Source organism: Solanum verrucosum, unplaced genomic scaffold (genome assembly GCF_900185275.1).
Source record: "Solanum verrucosum unplaced genomic scaffold, falcon-dt-bn FXZP01000067.1, whole genome shotgun sequence".
Lineage (NCBI taxonomy): Eukaryota > Viridiplantae > Streptophyta > Magnoliopsida > Solanales > Solanaceae > Solanum > Solanum verrucosum.
The window spans coordinates 1,898,856-1,915,223 of record NW_026020175.1 but is presented as its reverse complement, the minus strand read 5'-3'; the positions used below and the strand labels follow the sequence as shown (position 1 = coordinate 1,915,223).

Sequence of the window (16,368 nt, the reverse complement as noted above, 5' to 3'; positions counted from 1 at the left end):
TTAACAAGTTGCACAAGGTCTTGTTAAATGCTTCAGCTAGTCCATTTGTAGCAGCATAATACATTGATGAATTACGTTGCTTGAAGCCAAAAAGGTCGCAGATCTTATCCATCAATTTATTGGTGAATGGCTTTCCATTATCTGTTAGTATATAACTAGGAATGCCAAAACGATAGATGATGTTCACCCTGATGAAGTTTGCAACATTTTCCTTCTTTACTTCTTTGAGGGCTACGGCCTCAGCCCATTTTGAGAAGTAATCTGTCGCAACCAAGATGTACATGTGACCACCAGAAGATTTAGGTAGTGGTCCAACCACGTCTAGCCCCCCAAGCATCAAATGGTCAAGATGCAACAGTTGAATGTAATACATCAGGAGGTTGGTGCATAAAGTTTGCATGAAATTGGCATGTTTGATATCTTCGAGTATAATCCAAGCAATCTTTTACCATTGTTGGCCAATAATACCCCATTCTTTTTATATGAAAGTGTAACTTGGGCCCAGATTGATGTGATCCACAAACTCCAGAATGTGCTTCTTGCATAGCTTGAATCGCTTCTTCTTCCCCCAAACAACGCAAGAGGACTCCCTCGAATGATCTTCGATATAGAGTATCTTTGTAGTAAAGAAACCTAGGAGCACGATGACGAATTTCAGTCCTTTTCTTTGGATCTTCTGGAAGTATATTGTAACACAAGTAATCAATCAGAGCATGTCTCCAATCGACTATCTCAGCCTGTGAGACAGCTACAAAATGTTCTAATTTGCTTTCTTCATCCACATCCGGTGGTACTATCCATTTTTGGCAGATAGTGATTTGCGCTTGATCAGGTAGAGTTAAAGTTGAAGCCAAAGCGGCTAAAGCATCAGCTTTCTTATTCTTCTTTCTTGGAACATGTTAAAGAGTTACATCTCCGAGCCATCTAATCAATTTTTGTGCATAGTCATGATAGAGACGCAATTCTGGCTTTTTGACTTCATAACTACCCAACAATTGATTGATCACTAATTCAGAGTCTCCAAAAACTTGTAATTGCAATTGCTTCATATCAACCGCCATTTCAAGCCCAAGTATTAAGGCTTGATATTCTGCAACATTATTGGAGCAACATTGCGTTAAGGTGAAGGAATATGGCAAGATCTCCTCTCGAGAAGTGACAAATATTACCCCAGCGCCAGCTCCTTCGCGATGTGAGGCCCCATCAAAATACATCTTCCAAGGCGGTTGAACTTCAACAACCATTGCATCTTCATTAGGTAATTCATCAGTGAATTCTCAATCATCAGGTATCGGGTGGTCTGCTAAGAAGTCTGCCAATGCTTGCCCTTTTACAGCCTTTTGAGGAACATACACAATTTCAAATTGCTGAAACTGGAGATACCATCTTGCTAGTCGATCAATGAGGACAGGTTTCGACATCACAAATTTGATGGGGTTGGCTTTAGAAATAAGACGGACGACGTGAGCTTGAAAGTAGTGTTTCATCTTCTGAATTGAGAAGACTAAGGCCAAACATAGCTTTTCGATTGGCGAGTACTTCAACTCATTTGGTGTCATCATCCTACTGAAGTAGTAAAGGGAATTTTCTTTCCCTTTGCCATTCTCTTGGGCTAAGAGTGCTCCCACTGATCTTTCTTGAGTTGATATGTAAAGTATCAATGGCTTTCCAAGAACAAGAGCTGCTAAAACTAGTGGTTTTGTCAAGTAAGACTTGATGCTCTCAAAGGCATTACTATAAGCTTGGTCCCATTCGAAAAGAGTGCCCTTTTCATAAGGCGGCTGAATGGTTGGCAATTTCCTGCTAGATTTGAGATGAATCTCCTAAGATATGCTAGCTTCCCTTGTAGACTCTTCAATTCATGAATGTTTCTTGGCTCTACCATCTTCAGAATTGCATCTACTTTTACTTGATCAATTTTTATTCCTCGATGTCGTACAATGAAGCCAAGGAATTTTCCAGAGGTAACTCCAAACGCACATTTCAAAGGATTCATTCTAAGTTGATACCTTCGTAGTAGATCAAACACCATCCTCAAGTCTTGCAAGTGATCACATTTTTTTCTTGATTTCATTACTAAATCATCAACATAACATTCAACATTTTTGTGAAGAATGTTATCAAAGATGTTTTGCATAGCTCTTTGGTATGTTGCTCCTGCGTTCTTCAAACCGAAAGGCATTACTTTGTAGCAATAAATGCCCTTAGGAGTGCGAAATGCGGTCAACTCTTCATCCTTTGGCGACATGCGGATCTGATTGTAGCCGGATGAACCATCCATAAAAGACATCGCCTCATACCCAGTAGTGGCATCAATCATAAGCTTAGGGATAGGAAATGGAAATTCATCTTTGGGACATGCATTATTGAGATCCCTAAAGTCAACGCAAACTCGAATTTACCCATTTTTCTTCCTCACGGGGACAATACTTGATACCCATGTGGGGTACTTAACTTCACGGATAAAGCCAGCCTCAATAAGCTTGTTAACTTCAGTTTCGATCAAGGGAACCAATTCAGGCCTAAAACGTCGTTAAGCTTGCTTGATGGGACGTACACCGCTTTTCACAGCAAGATGATGGGCTGCTACCTTCGGGTCTAATCCAGGCATTTCTTTGTAACTCTAGGTAAATACATCTTTATACTCTTTGAGTAAGTCAACGTAGGCCTTTTATTCATCACTCGCCAGTGAAGCATTCACATAAGTGGGTTTTGGATGTTCATCAGTTCCAAGGTTGATTTCTTTCAATGCATCAACTGTCACATTTACTCCTTCTTCAAGTTCGGGTGGCGCATCTTTAGCATCTTCATCTTCTTGAGGTTCTCCATCGTTGAAAGATATATGGTAACACCATAAAACATTCTCCAACTCTCCATCAATTTTAATTGGAGAAAAAATATGCCTTTCATCTTGTGTAGTGACATGATATGAAGAGCCAACACTTTCTTCATCTTCATCACGTTGCTTGGTGTAGACCACAACATGCGACTTTGCCTTTAGTACTTCTCCACATAAGACCACAATGTTCGTCTGCCGCCTCATTCTAGAAGGGATTAGACTTTGAAAGTCTTTACGAGCATTTTGAGATTTTAGTAAAGCAGATGCTTGAATACTCTTGATATTTCTCCAAACCTTGTTTTTCTTCCTCAATTGCCCTAACCTTTCAAATACAAAAATCCTCTTCGTTGAGCTTCCAAGTCGGTCAAAGACAGAAGGCCTTTTGTTAGAATTAGTAGACTCATCTTCCACAGTTATGTAGTTGTTGCTTACCCTTTTTATGGAGATGCGGATAGGTGGAGGTTGTTTGTAGCCCAACCCTTCACGTTGTTGCCTCATAGCAAGTTCTGATGGAAGTTTCCCCAATTTTGATGGTTCGTTTGGATCGAATCCAGCTTTTGCTAGCAGCCTGTAAGCATTTGGATCAAAACCTTCTTCTGTACACTTCATTGGGACTGCTTCATATAGGGGTGACTTAGGGGCCACAAATTTTCCATGAAGTACTGACTTAGGAGCCACAGATTTCCCAAGTAATTTTGTGGATGACTTCACCGTATCAATTCGCCTTACAGGAAGGGTCAACCCTTCCAGCGCATTTTCTTGCAACTCGAGAGAGTGTCCTTTGTCCTCCTTTGCCTTTGGGACATAACGAAGAATGGATGTGACCTTTTTACTTGAAAAGGCACCAATCACGTTAGGCATCTTGTTTGGATTGCCAAGCTTTGAAACTTCCTTGTTTGCGACTTTTGCCTTACCGACCGCTACCTTAGCCATATTGTTAGGGAGTCCGACATCTCCAGATGCAATGGCATCGACTTTTATGGAATCTTTCTTCAAGTAAAACTTTGCGTCAGCAAAGTGAGCTTCAGCTTCAGTGAATGGATTATCATCCGCAATAACCCTTTTTGCAACTCCATTCTCATAATACTTCAAACATTGGTGGTAGGTAGATGGGATTACTTTGTTCTCATGTACCCACGGCCTACCAAGCAAAATGTTATATGAAGTCTTTGCATCAATTACATGTAACCACACGCTTGATTGCAACTCTCTGATGGTAAGGTCTATTTTGACGGTCCCTATAGACCTTTGTCCTCCTTGATTGAATCCTTGGATCATCAAGCGACTATCAGTAAGATCTGTTGTTGATATCCCAAGTTCTTTCATTGTGCGAATTGGAAGGATGTTGATTTCAGATCCTTCATCGACTAGGATTCTATTCACTCTTTTCTCACGTGCAAAACCAACCATGAATAAAGGGCGATTATGAAATGTGTCACCAAACAGAAGATCATCGTCAGAGAATGTGATTTTGGCCATACATGCATTTTCGACTCCAGGAGATGACTGTGGAGCATCTTTTGGTGATGGAGATGATGGATTTTCAACTTTAGGAGACAACTTTGGAGCATCTTTTGGTGATGGACATGATGGAGTTTCATCTTTCGCTTCCTTTTCATCGACATTACAACATAGAACTTTTGTGCCATCGTATGTGAACTTGGTGTAACACCAATTTGGCAAATATTCCCCTAATGTAACGGGTCTCCGCAGCTCTTGGTAGTGGTGCACCTTTATTTCCTTCTTCTTTGAATGCACGATCAAAGTTTTGGTTTTGGGTCTCCTTACCATCCTTTCCCTGACGTGTTGCTTTGTTGACTCCTTATGCGAACTCACTTTTCTGTGTCTACAGCGAGTCACAAGAGTCCAGCCCCAATCATCAAAATCATCTACTAGGTCTTCATCTTGTATTATTGATCCCTCTCCTACAGAGGCCACATCACTTAGTATAGGAAGAGATAACAAATTATTTACTTCAATTGGCTCGAAGTCTCCAAACTTAATCACTCTTGTCTGATTGGTGTTTGGAATGTCTTGCTCCATATTTCCTTCAACAAAATTGCAGGTCATGACCGGATTGGGTAAGTCAGAAGTGACACTGACTTGGTTTGAACTCAATTTCTCATTTTCAAGTTCAATCTTCCCTTCGCGAGCTAAGTCCATGATTTTATCCTTGAAGACAAAGCATTTCTCGATAGGGTGTCCAACTAGCCGGTGATATTTGCAGTATTTTGATTCATCACTCCTCCCTGCTTCATCTGGCCGCTTCATCTCTGGTAACTCGAAAAGTTTCATCTCAAGGAGTTCATCAAAGATTGCGGAAACATCTGAGTCAAGAAATGGGTAGTCCTTCCGCTGCATTTCCTTCAAGGTGAGCTTTTGAATTGTCCTTCTTTCAAAAGAATTCGCTTTTGCACTCTGTGTATTGCCCACCCTTGTGGTGAATTTCACATGAAAGGCATTAACATTCATGGATTCTTTGTTTTCAGTCTTTGGCAAATATTTTCCCACTTTCTTGAATTCTTGCCTTTCTTTGACTTTCCGGAGTTCGTAGACAGGTGGTGCTTCAGTTCCAACCAACGACATGCTCAACTCCATATCATGAGCACGAGTGGCCAACTTTTCAAAAGTTTTAGGCTTTATGCCTTGCAAAATATAGCGGAGAGCCCAATGCATACCTTGAATGCACATCTCTATGCCTGAAGCTTCACTAAGTCTATCTTTACAGTTTAGACTTGCATGCCTCCATCGGTTGATGAAGTCAAAGACTGGTTCTTCATTTCGCTGACGTGTGTTTGTAAGTTCCACCATGCTTACAGTACGTCTTGTGCTGTAGAAGCGGTTGAGAAATTCTTGCTCCATTTGTTCCCAACTATCAATGGAACCAGACTCAAGGTCCGTGTACCAATCAAAAGCATTTCCCTTAAGGGAGAGAACAAATTGTTTGACGAGGTAATCGCCGTATGTTCCAGCATTGTTGTAGGTTTCAATGAAGTGCGCCATATGTTGCTTTGGGCTTCCCTTACCATCGAACTGCTGAAACTTTGGAGGTTGATTACCGACAGGCATTTTCAAACTATCAATCCTTGCAGTGTATGGCCTTGCATATGTCAAGGAGGATTTTGTAGCAACCTCGTACTTGTCTTTAATGGTACCCATGATGAACTCCCTGATTTGGTTTATCGGGATCGTTCCTTCCGAAGAAACTTGGATCTCTTTAGCATATTCAACATGCTTTGTGGGGCGATCAACTGTCTCTTGGGCTTGCGGACGTTTTCCAGGTGCGTGACTTGATTCTTCATCCATCATGCCCTCCACCCTGTCAGTTAGCTTAACAATTCGAGCATCTTGATCTTGAACATACTTGGTCAAGCCTTCAATAGCTCTTGTCAAGCTCACAAGTTGTTCTTTTACGAATGAAGCATTAGTCACCATTGCGTGCATTACCATAGTAGGTGGCGGAGAGTAGCGTTGATTTTCCTTAACATGAGATACAAACATGTTATGTGGGGTAGATCTCGTGCTTAAGACATCATTGTCAGTCGAAGCGAAGGACTTCTCATATGTAGATGGGCTCAATTGGGCAAGAACCCTCTCAACCATTTCGGCGATGTTTTCCTTTGCAGCTTTTGCAGGAGACTTCACATGTTTTGGAGATAAACCAATGACAGTAGTAGATTCGAACGACACTCGTGAGGCTTGTTGTCCCAGCAATTTGGCTTGGTTCCTTGTGATAGGTCCCATGCTTCCCCCGAGTAACATCGAGGATGTTTTCGACATCGATGCAGAACTTGGATCCATCAGTTTTTGCAGATACTGATGCGGATTTCAATGCTGATGCAGATTTCAACGCAGATGGAGATTTTGATCCAGATGCAAATACGAATGTAGATCCAGACTTGGATGCAGATGTGGATTTCGAGTTGATCCTCTTGCAAGTCATCTCGGTGTTTTTGAACTTTGGTTGTCTTGAAAAGAAGAGATGAGAGGTAAAGATTGTCTCATTGGGCGTGCAATTTGTAAGCATCTAAAGTTTCAATCCTGAAATACAGTAAACAGGAAAAGAAAAAATAATAATATTTGTATTTGAATTAATGCGAAGGTTACAATCTTTATGAAATCTCTTAAAAAGATATGTAATCCCCTGATTCTTCTCTTCACAGATGTTCTTGATTTGGCGGAATACTTGCGGCTCAATACTTGGAGCGAAGACTTCTTTGTATGCGGAAGACTTGCAGATCACCAATGAAGAGCAACTATGTATTTCTGTGTGTATGTATGTATATATGGGTCTATCCTTTGGCCTTATGAAGACCTCTTTATATAGGCTTGAACTAGGGCTTTAGGTGTATTTTGGTCCAAGCAATTTTGGCCCATGGGCCTGAAGGATATGAGTTGGGCTCATCTTGTCAATTTAATGGACTGGCCCAAATGTTATTTGGACTTGATTTAAGTTATATAATTCTGACATAAATATTAATCCGACTTTATTAACCAGTAATTTGACTTGGTCAACGTATCGTGAATTTAAGATTTAATCCAAATTTAGTATGGATTTATCAATAAAACTTCACTGTCTACACATATATATAAGAAAGATCACTCATTCTTTTATCCTCGATTTGAGACTCTTCACATCCCTCTCCAGGCTCGAGGCTGGACATTGGAGAGTGAAGAAATTTAATATGGGGTCCAACTTTGAAATTTTTAAATTATAATGGATCATGCTTGATAATTATGATTAAAAATTAATTTTGAGTCTAACTCAGACTCAAATACTAATTCTAAAAAGAAAAAAATGTTAACAATCTTATAATTAAGAGAACAAGAACCCCTTATCTCACTGTCACTGATATGGTACTCCAACATTACTCAAACTATATGGGCCTATATTAATGTCTAGATCAAAATGTAAGTAAAATATCACTAAATTAATACTCGCTTAATTAATAGTAAAAATTATGCAAACCACATAGTGTAAAACATAAATTACCTCTTATCCCTACTCTTTCACAAATTACAAAAATCTCATCTTTTTAATAAGTATCGGATACATCATTACACTGTGTGATACATTATATTTGATGTATGATTATCAGTTTGTTGCGTGAAGTAAGGGATTAGAAACTGAAAATTTAATCACATCCCCCCAAAATACGCTACCGTTATTAGGTCCCTCAAAATATGGTTAAATTTATTTGTTTCAAACATTCAGTTTCAGTCTATATGAAACACTAAAATAATTAGAAAATACAAATTTTGAATTATTTATCTTTGTTCGTCCAAAAAAAGCTTCAGAAACGTGGTGCATAATTTTTCAGTCACAAAATTTCATTAATGTAATTATTATCATACTTATCAGATATAAAAATGTCATTATTAACACACGTATCAGATACATAATTTTCTAAAGTCCTAACTGAACTAAACATAAAATTAAAAGCGAAAATAAACATTTTTAAACCTCAAAACTCTTCCAAAATCAAAACTATATTATTATAAGAGCAATAAATACTCCAAAACACTAATTAATATATCTTAAAAAACAAAAGGCATTGCATATGTCTGTGAACAGTAACATAGAAAACTAACTACCCTACATTAACAAGTTCATTTTCTGCTACTGGGTTTAAGACACTCTTCAGCCTTGGAGGGTCATCATTGTCGCTAACATATCCAACATTGGCCTTGTCGAGACCATACTTCCATAACAGCCTTGCATATCTTTTGCGAAGATAATCACTTCGAAAACTATCATATGACATGTTGATTTCGTCACTCAACAATTCAACAAACGAACATTCCGCAATCACTAAAAAAAACTGATTAACATAATGATGTTGATACTTAATAGAAACAATAAGCTAACAGATGATACATAAGAATGTAAAGTGTACTTGATAAGTAATTCTAACTACATATATAAATATGATGTTGATATTTAATAGAAACAATAAGCTTTCAGATGATACATAGGAAGGTAAAATTGTACTTGAAACATAATTCTAACTACAGATTATAAATATGATGTTGATACTTAACAAAAACAATACGCTTTCAGATGATACATAAGAATGTAAAATTGTACTTGATACATAATACTAACTACATATTAAGAATTAGTCAACTTGATACTTAATAGAAACAATAATCTTTCAGATGATACATAAGAATGTAAAATTGTACTTGATACATAATACTAACTACAGATTATGAATTAGTCAACTTGATACTTAATAGAAACAATAAGCCAAATTATGAAACATTATGTTGTTCTGCAACATACATGTAATCCTCTAATTTGAACTTTAAACTTTCATACATTTTTTAGAACAAAAAAAATGACCAATAATGCTTTTTCTGGTAAAATGAATAAATGATACACAAAACAACCATTTGATAAATTAATACTCCCTCCGTTTCACAAAGAATTACCTCCTTTCCTTTTTAGTCAGTTTCAAAAAGAATGACCTCTTTCCTTTTTTGGTAACATTTTACTTTTTGCTTTCCACGTGGCATGTTTAAGACCACAAGATTAAGGGCAATTTTGTACATTTGACATAACTTTAATTTAGGACCACAAGATTCAAAAGTCTTCTTTATTTACTTAAACTCCGTGCCAAGTCAAACCAGGTCATTCTTTATGAAACGGAGGGAGTAATAAATATCAACAGTTCTATCTCATTATTTGAATTTTAACTTTTTGATACATTAGTCGTAATAAATAAACAAATATATCAAAAATTAGGATTTTGTATAACAAATGAAGAATTTAATCAATATACATAATAATTTTTAATTAACAATAATGTATCTACTATTACACAAAACTCACTACATGTTAATATAGAAAATTACAAAAAAAAGAAAAAAAAATTAAAATGCATACCATTAGTAGTGCAGATCTGGATATGGCAGGGGCGACCTTTCTACCCCTTTTCTTAGGCGTTTTTGCATGTGCCTCCTTTTTAGTTTTTGACTATTTGGATAATCCCCATACTAAAAGACGGATGATCCATGAATTATTAGAAAATAAAAAAAAAACTAAAATTAAAAGTTGAAGATGAAGAGACTACCTATTTCAAATTCTGAAATTGGTTGAATGGAGTGCGAAATAGTTTGAAATTCAAACTTGGAATATGAATCTGTTGAGAAGATAGAGGAGAATTTTTTGGAAGGGAAGGGTTCGTGAACAGTAAAGTGGGAGAAATTAGAGGAGAGTAAATTTAGGGGTGGTAACTAATGGTTTGGAATTTTTAATAATAATGTATCTAGTGTAGTTTAGTTTTTGGGAAAATAGGGATTTTTGAAATTTTTTAAAATAGTAGGGAGTTATATATTGTGAATACATTAACTAAGGTTGTGTATTCTAGTTATTTTTCCTAATTAATAACCTCTCTAAAATAATATTTTCTTTCGATTCCAACTTGGGTCAATGGAAAAAACCACTCATTTCGATAAGATAATATATTTTCAGAAGACCTCTATATAAATATATGGTCCCATTAATAGGCGGAATGACGTGGGAGGCCCTTGTACTTGGCTTCGTTTGTCAGTTGAACCCTTCTACTCATCGTTTTGCCAAATGAACCCTTAAACTCAATGAAACTCTATTTTGTAAACCCCTCTGACCATTGACCGAACTTATTGGCACTGAAATGGCTTAGTTGGACAAATACGTAACCCCAAGCGTTTTGAAGCAAGTAAATACAATATTTTTAATTTAAAATTATCAAAATTATAAGACAAAACAATAATAATAATATTTTTAAAAAAAAATACTAAAAACCTCCTTCTTCACTACACCCCACCTCGCCCCACCCCCACCTCTTCTATCTTCTTCTTCTGCCCCACCCCCACCCCACCCTTTTTCTCTTCTTCTGCTTTAACCTCAGCCCCCACCCCCCATCCTCCCCCGCCCCTACTCATTTTCTCCTCTTCTTCTTCAACCTCAGCCCACATCCCCCCCCCCCTACTCCTTTTCTCTTCTTCTTCTTCTTTGATGTACACATTATCATAGTAAAATCATCAAATAAATAATTGAAAAAGTTTTTTTGCAAGAAAATATATCATTCACCTATTCTTTAAGATCTACTACTTGAATTTACATATAAATATATTTTTCTCAATTTGAAATTTTCTTGGTATCTCTATTTATCAAATCAAAATAAAAAGAACCAGAAAGCATGTGCAAGAACTAATTATAATCTATCACATTTTGTGATTGAAGAAATTTTTGAGTGTGAACTATGAAGAAAGATGAAAATTGTGATTTTTATTTTTGGGATGAAAATGGTAGAACGTGGGAACAAAGAAGATGAAAAGTGGGAAGGGAGTGAAATGGTACAGAGAGAGAGAGAAAATTACATTTTTTAAAAATATTATTTATTTTTAAATATTTAATTTCTGATATGTTATTAAAATAATAATAATAATGATGTGTCATTAAAAAATGACGTGGTATTTCATGTGTAAAATGAGTGTATAACACGCACACCCATCAGATGAGAAAGGGGTCTAAAATATTGTGTTTGAATGAATTTAAGGGTTTAGTTGGCAAAGTCGTAAGTACAGGGATTCAGCTTACAAATTGAGTCAGGTACAAGAGCCTCTCAGGCCATTCCGCCCCATTAATATTATAAATTAATAATTTCTTAAAAGTACAAATATATCTAAGACAATTTAGTGAAATATGATTCTATTGTATTCTATTTTTTTGTTAAACTTTAAATCTAGTTGAAAATCATTTCTAACTTTTCTTATTGCATCCAAAAGTTTTGGTGTTGTCTTTCGAACTGCACCATACAATTATGAAGAGTTCTAAATGTGATTCCTTATGCGTAACTGGATATGAAGGTATTGTATCATCTTCAACTTTATCACCAACATTACTTTTTTCAATGGTATCCACAATTTCTTCAAAGTTTTGAACCTCTAAACATGTATCATTTTCACCCATCCAATAAGTTATTAACATCCATTTTATTGCGGTAACTGAGATAATTAATCATGACATCAAGTTCATGAAAGATGTTTTCACATGTGGGTTCATTTAAAATCTCTGAGATTTTGTTGAAGTGTGTGATCATCTCATCTAAAAGCTTAAGTTGTTAGAGAGAGAACACTTTTATTACTTAATTATATATTCTCAACATGTCCCCTCATGTGCGGGCCTGATTTTTTTTCATGGTCCAAGCATGTAGAATTTTTTTTTAATTTTGGGTGGCGGTGAGATTTGATCTCAGGACCTTGCCTGCTCTGATACCATGTTGAAGTGTGTGACTATTTCATCTAAAAGCTTAAGTTGTTAGAGAAAACACACTTTTATTATTTAATTATATTCTCAAGTAGAGAGAGCACACTTTTATTATTTAATTATATTTCAACAGATTTCATCCCCCGAACGATTTGCGGAATCAAAACACTCTTTAAATTAATAAATATATTAATTTATCGATTAAATAATACCTCTACAAAATAATAATAATATTTCATGATTCCACTTATATTAATTTAGTAAGATTTTACTGTAAACTCATGGGCAATTTTTTATTCAACCTCTTAGATCTCTTAAGAAATTTCATCTTCTAGCTGATTTATAATTGAGAAATTTTCACAAATAGCCACTATAAGAAACTTAATTATGCTTCATAGTTTTAGTTTGCATATTTACGGACAGGCAGTAACTGCAATTTAAGCTTTCTCGTTTGTATAATTTGCGAGTTTGTATAATTCGCGGATATGTTTGTGTAATTGAGCTATTTTTGTATAAACTCAAACAACGAATTTATACAAACACAAACATCTAGACTTTAAACAATTTACAAATTATATTATATAAAATTACATTATACAAAAGTTATACAAATTATATTATACAAATTCCAAATTATACAAACGTGCAAATTATACAAACTCGAAACTCCAACCCACGTAATTATCATTAAATATTGATCGCAAGTGATAATTAACTAAAATTATAATTATGATGACTAATTAACTAATATATATTTATTTAACCACGTAATTTCCCCTCCTTAATTTCTACTACATAAATGAATGAATAACACTAGGCATACATTAAGATTTAATCACTAAGTAGATTCTATTGCACTACTTCTTTCTACTAAAAAATTATATACGTATAATAGAAAATGTGAATTAAGACGAAGACAATGTGAATGTGGGATGACATTCCGCAAGAGTTATTGGGTGGGTCATAATTAAGGGGCATGAGAATTAAATAATGAATTTTTAATATAATATGAGTTGTTAAATGAATGTAAAAAATAAGTCCAAATCTAAATGCATGTCGACTAGAAAAATCAAACGTCAGGTGAAAAATCATAAAAATATGTATAAATATTTATTTGGTTATTTGATACTCCATCTGTCAATGATTTATGTGGTACAATTTCAAATTTTAAGAGTAAATCCTTTTTAATTTAACCGTGAAATTTGATATAAAATTTCTTATTTTTTTTAAAAAATAGAATTATATATTTAATAATTATATAATAATTAAATATAACAAAAGAAAATTAACTTATTTTTTTGGTCAAAGAAGAAAAATTAATGTAATTTGCCATAATAGTGGTACGGCAAAAAGTAATCAATGAAAAGAAACATTATTTAATTATTTATCAAATAAAATCTTGAAGAAAGTAAAAAAACATTTAATATAAAGCCAAAAATGGAATTATTTTTTTATTTTGGTCAAAGAAGAAAAATTAATTTAATTTTGCCAAAATAGTGGTATGGCAAAAAGTAATGAATGAAAATGGACATTATTTAATTATTTATCAAATAAAATCTTGAAGAAAGTAAAAAAACATTTAATATAATGCCAGAAATGGAATTAATTATTTTTTTAGGTCAAAGAAAAAAAATTAATATAATTTGCTATAATAGTAGTATGGCAAAAAGTAATGAATGAAAATGGACATTATTTAATTATTTATCAAATAAAATCTTGAAGAAAGTAAAAAAAAAACATTTAATATAATGTCAAAAATGGAATTAATTTTCTTTTTGGGTCAAAGAAGAAAAATTAATATAATTTGCCATAATAGTAGTATGGCAAAAAGTAATGAATGAAAAGAGACATTATTTAATTATTTATCAAATGAAATCTTGAAGAAAGTAAAAAACATTTAATATAATGTCAAAAATGGAATTAATTTTATTTTTGGTCAAAGAAGAAAAATTAATATAATTTGCCATTATAATAGTATGGCAAAAAGTAATGAATGAAAAGAGACATTATTTAATTATTTAATAAATAAAATATTGAAGAAAGTAAAAAACATTTAATGGAATATCTGGTCATATAGGACCCCAGGTGTAACTCATCAATATAAATAAGAGCCACTGCAGTGTTGAAAGCCCACAGTTGTGAGAACAGCAAGAGAGTAAAAAAGAGTCTAATAGTTTTTGCCTTGTTTTTAGGGATTTTCTGTGAGCTGTAGCTATGGCGTCCGAGAGTAATCAGGTGCAAAGGAAAAAGGGAACTGTTAAATGGTTCAGTGACCAGAAAGGATTTGGTTTTGTTACTCCAGATGATGGCGGAGCGGAGCTATTCGTTCACCAGTCAGGGATCAGATCTGAAGGGTTCCGCAGCTTGGCAGACGGTGAAGCTGTGGAATTTGAAGTTGAATCTGGTAACGATGGTCGTTCTAAGGCTGTCGATGTTACCGGCCCAGATGGTGCTCCTGTTAAAGGAGGATCTCGTGACGGTGGTGGCGATCGCTATGGTGGCGGTGCTGGTACTGGTGGTGGATATGGAGGAGGAGGCGGGAGGTATGGTGGAGGTGATGGTGGTTACGGCGGTGGTGGTAGGTATGGAGGTGATGGGGGTTATGGTGGCGGGAGGTATGGTGGAGGTGGTGGAGGAGGAGGAGGAGCGGGATGCTATAAATGCGGGGAAGAAGGGCATTTCGCTAGAGAATGTACCCAGGGAGGCGGCTATGGCGGAGGCGGTGCTGGAAGATATGGTGGTAGCGGCGGTGGAGGTGGAGGCGGCGGAGGCTGCTTCAAATGTGGGGAAGAAGGGCATTTTGCTCGTGAATGCACCAACAGCAGCAACCGCTGAAGATTGATGGTGTCAAGGGTGTGATGTTGCACTCTTTTTATTTATGTCATTTTAAATTTTGAATTTTGTTAAAAGGGATAAACCATTTACTATTTTTGAATGATCATGAATCATGATAATTAGTATTTGGTTTACTTCCTTGTTGTTGCTTATGTTTATTTGGATAGTAGTACTTTTGTTTTGAATATTTTGGCAATGTAGCTTACTCTTCATGTATACTACATGTTTTGAAATATTGTGATCAATGATAAAGTGTTTAATGTGTGTTGCCATTTTTATGTTATAGATGCAAAGTATTTAACTAATGATCTATGAATTTCTCTCCTTCTTCAAGAAGGAAGAGTATGTATTCCTTTCGTCTCATTTTATATGTCATCCATTTTTATAAATAAATGTTCATAATATTTGTCATTTCATGCATAAATTAGCATATTGTTTCTTTTTTATTCTTGTAAATTATTAGCATTGAAAATATATATTTGACCAATTTAGAAAAGTTAAGTAAATGTTCATGTCCATTGATTAAATTAATTAATCAAAATAAATTAATTCATTTTCATTGATTGAAAATTTAAGCTTCAAAAAAATTAAATAAGAAAGGAATGGTATAATTACATTATTTCTTAATGCAAATACAAAATAAAAAGTGTAAAATAAAAAGATGACATATAAAATAGAACGAAGAGAGTATTTGTGAGTGGTTTACGTGGGGATGTTGGTTTTTTTGTAAGTGAACTGATGGGAATTTTGGCCAATTCTGTGGTAGATTTGAGTCTAAATTTGAACTAGATTAACATATCTAATGAATCGTTTAAGGTTTTGTTTTTTGTAATTTAGTGTCGTGAGAAGTCCGTGTGGAAGAGTGATGTATTTTATGGGTAGTTGTGATTTATAGTTCCAAGACTCTGTTGTCTTACATCCCAAATACTACTTTTTTTTTTTTTAGTCGTCATAATTTCTTTAAGATTTTTTAACTATAAATAGTAGTGTTTTTTCTTTGCAAAGTAACTTAAAAAAAGATGAAAAATGTGAAATAATATTAGTGTGTAGTAATGAAAAAGAGAATTGAGACAAAGAAATTTTTTTAATTTTTAATTATATTTATTATACAAAAAAGAATATTTATATGTTGAATGAGCGTATTCTTTTAGTTCATTCATTTTTATTAAGTTATATTAATTTAATAGGATAGTGACTTAAAAAAAAAATTATTTTAGAAACTAATTGGGAAACATGTAAAAAATTGTACGTATTATTTTTTATTGAACCATTTCCATTTACCATCTTGAATGTTTTAATAGTTTTAAAGAAATTATCTTAATAAATAACGTTTTATCACTCTTATAACATTTAAAAAGTTTAAAATTAAGTTTGAACCTACATAAAATCACATATACCGACAAACCGCCCAATCCCGCGTTAATTTTAAAAAAACTCA

The 16,368-nt window shown here is 34.5% G+C and overlaps 1 protein-coding gene across 1 annotated transcript; it reads left to right on the top strand.

Moving 5' to 3' along the window:
* The first annotated feature begins 14,309 nt into the window (after positions 1-14,309).
* Positions 14,310-14,930, top strand: LOC125828923 (glycine-rich protein 2-like). Its single transcript, XM_049508230.1, has one exon. It carries the CDS (start codon positions 14,310-14,312, stop codon positions 14,928-14,930), a length of 621 nt encoding a protein of 206 aa, XP_049364187.1.
* The last annotated feature ends 1,438 nt before the right edge of the window (positions 14,931-16,368 follow it).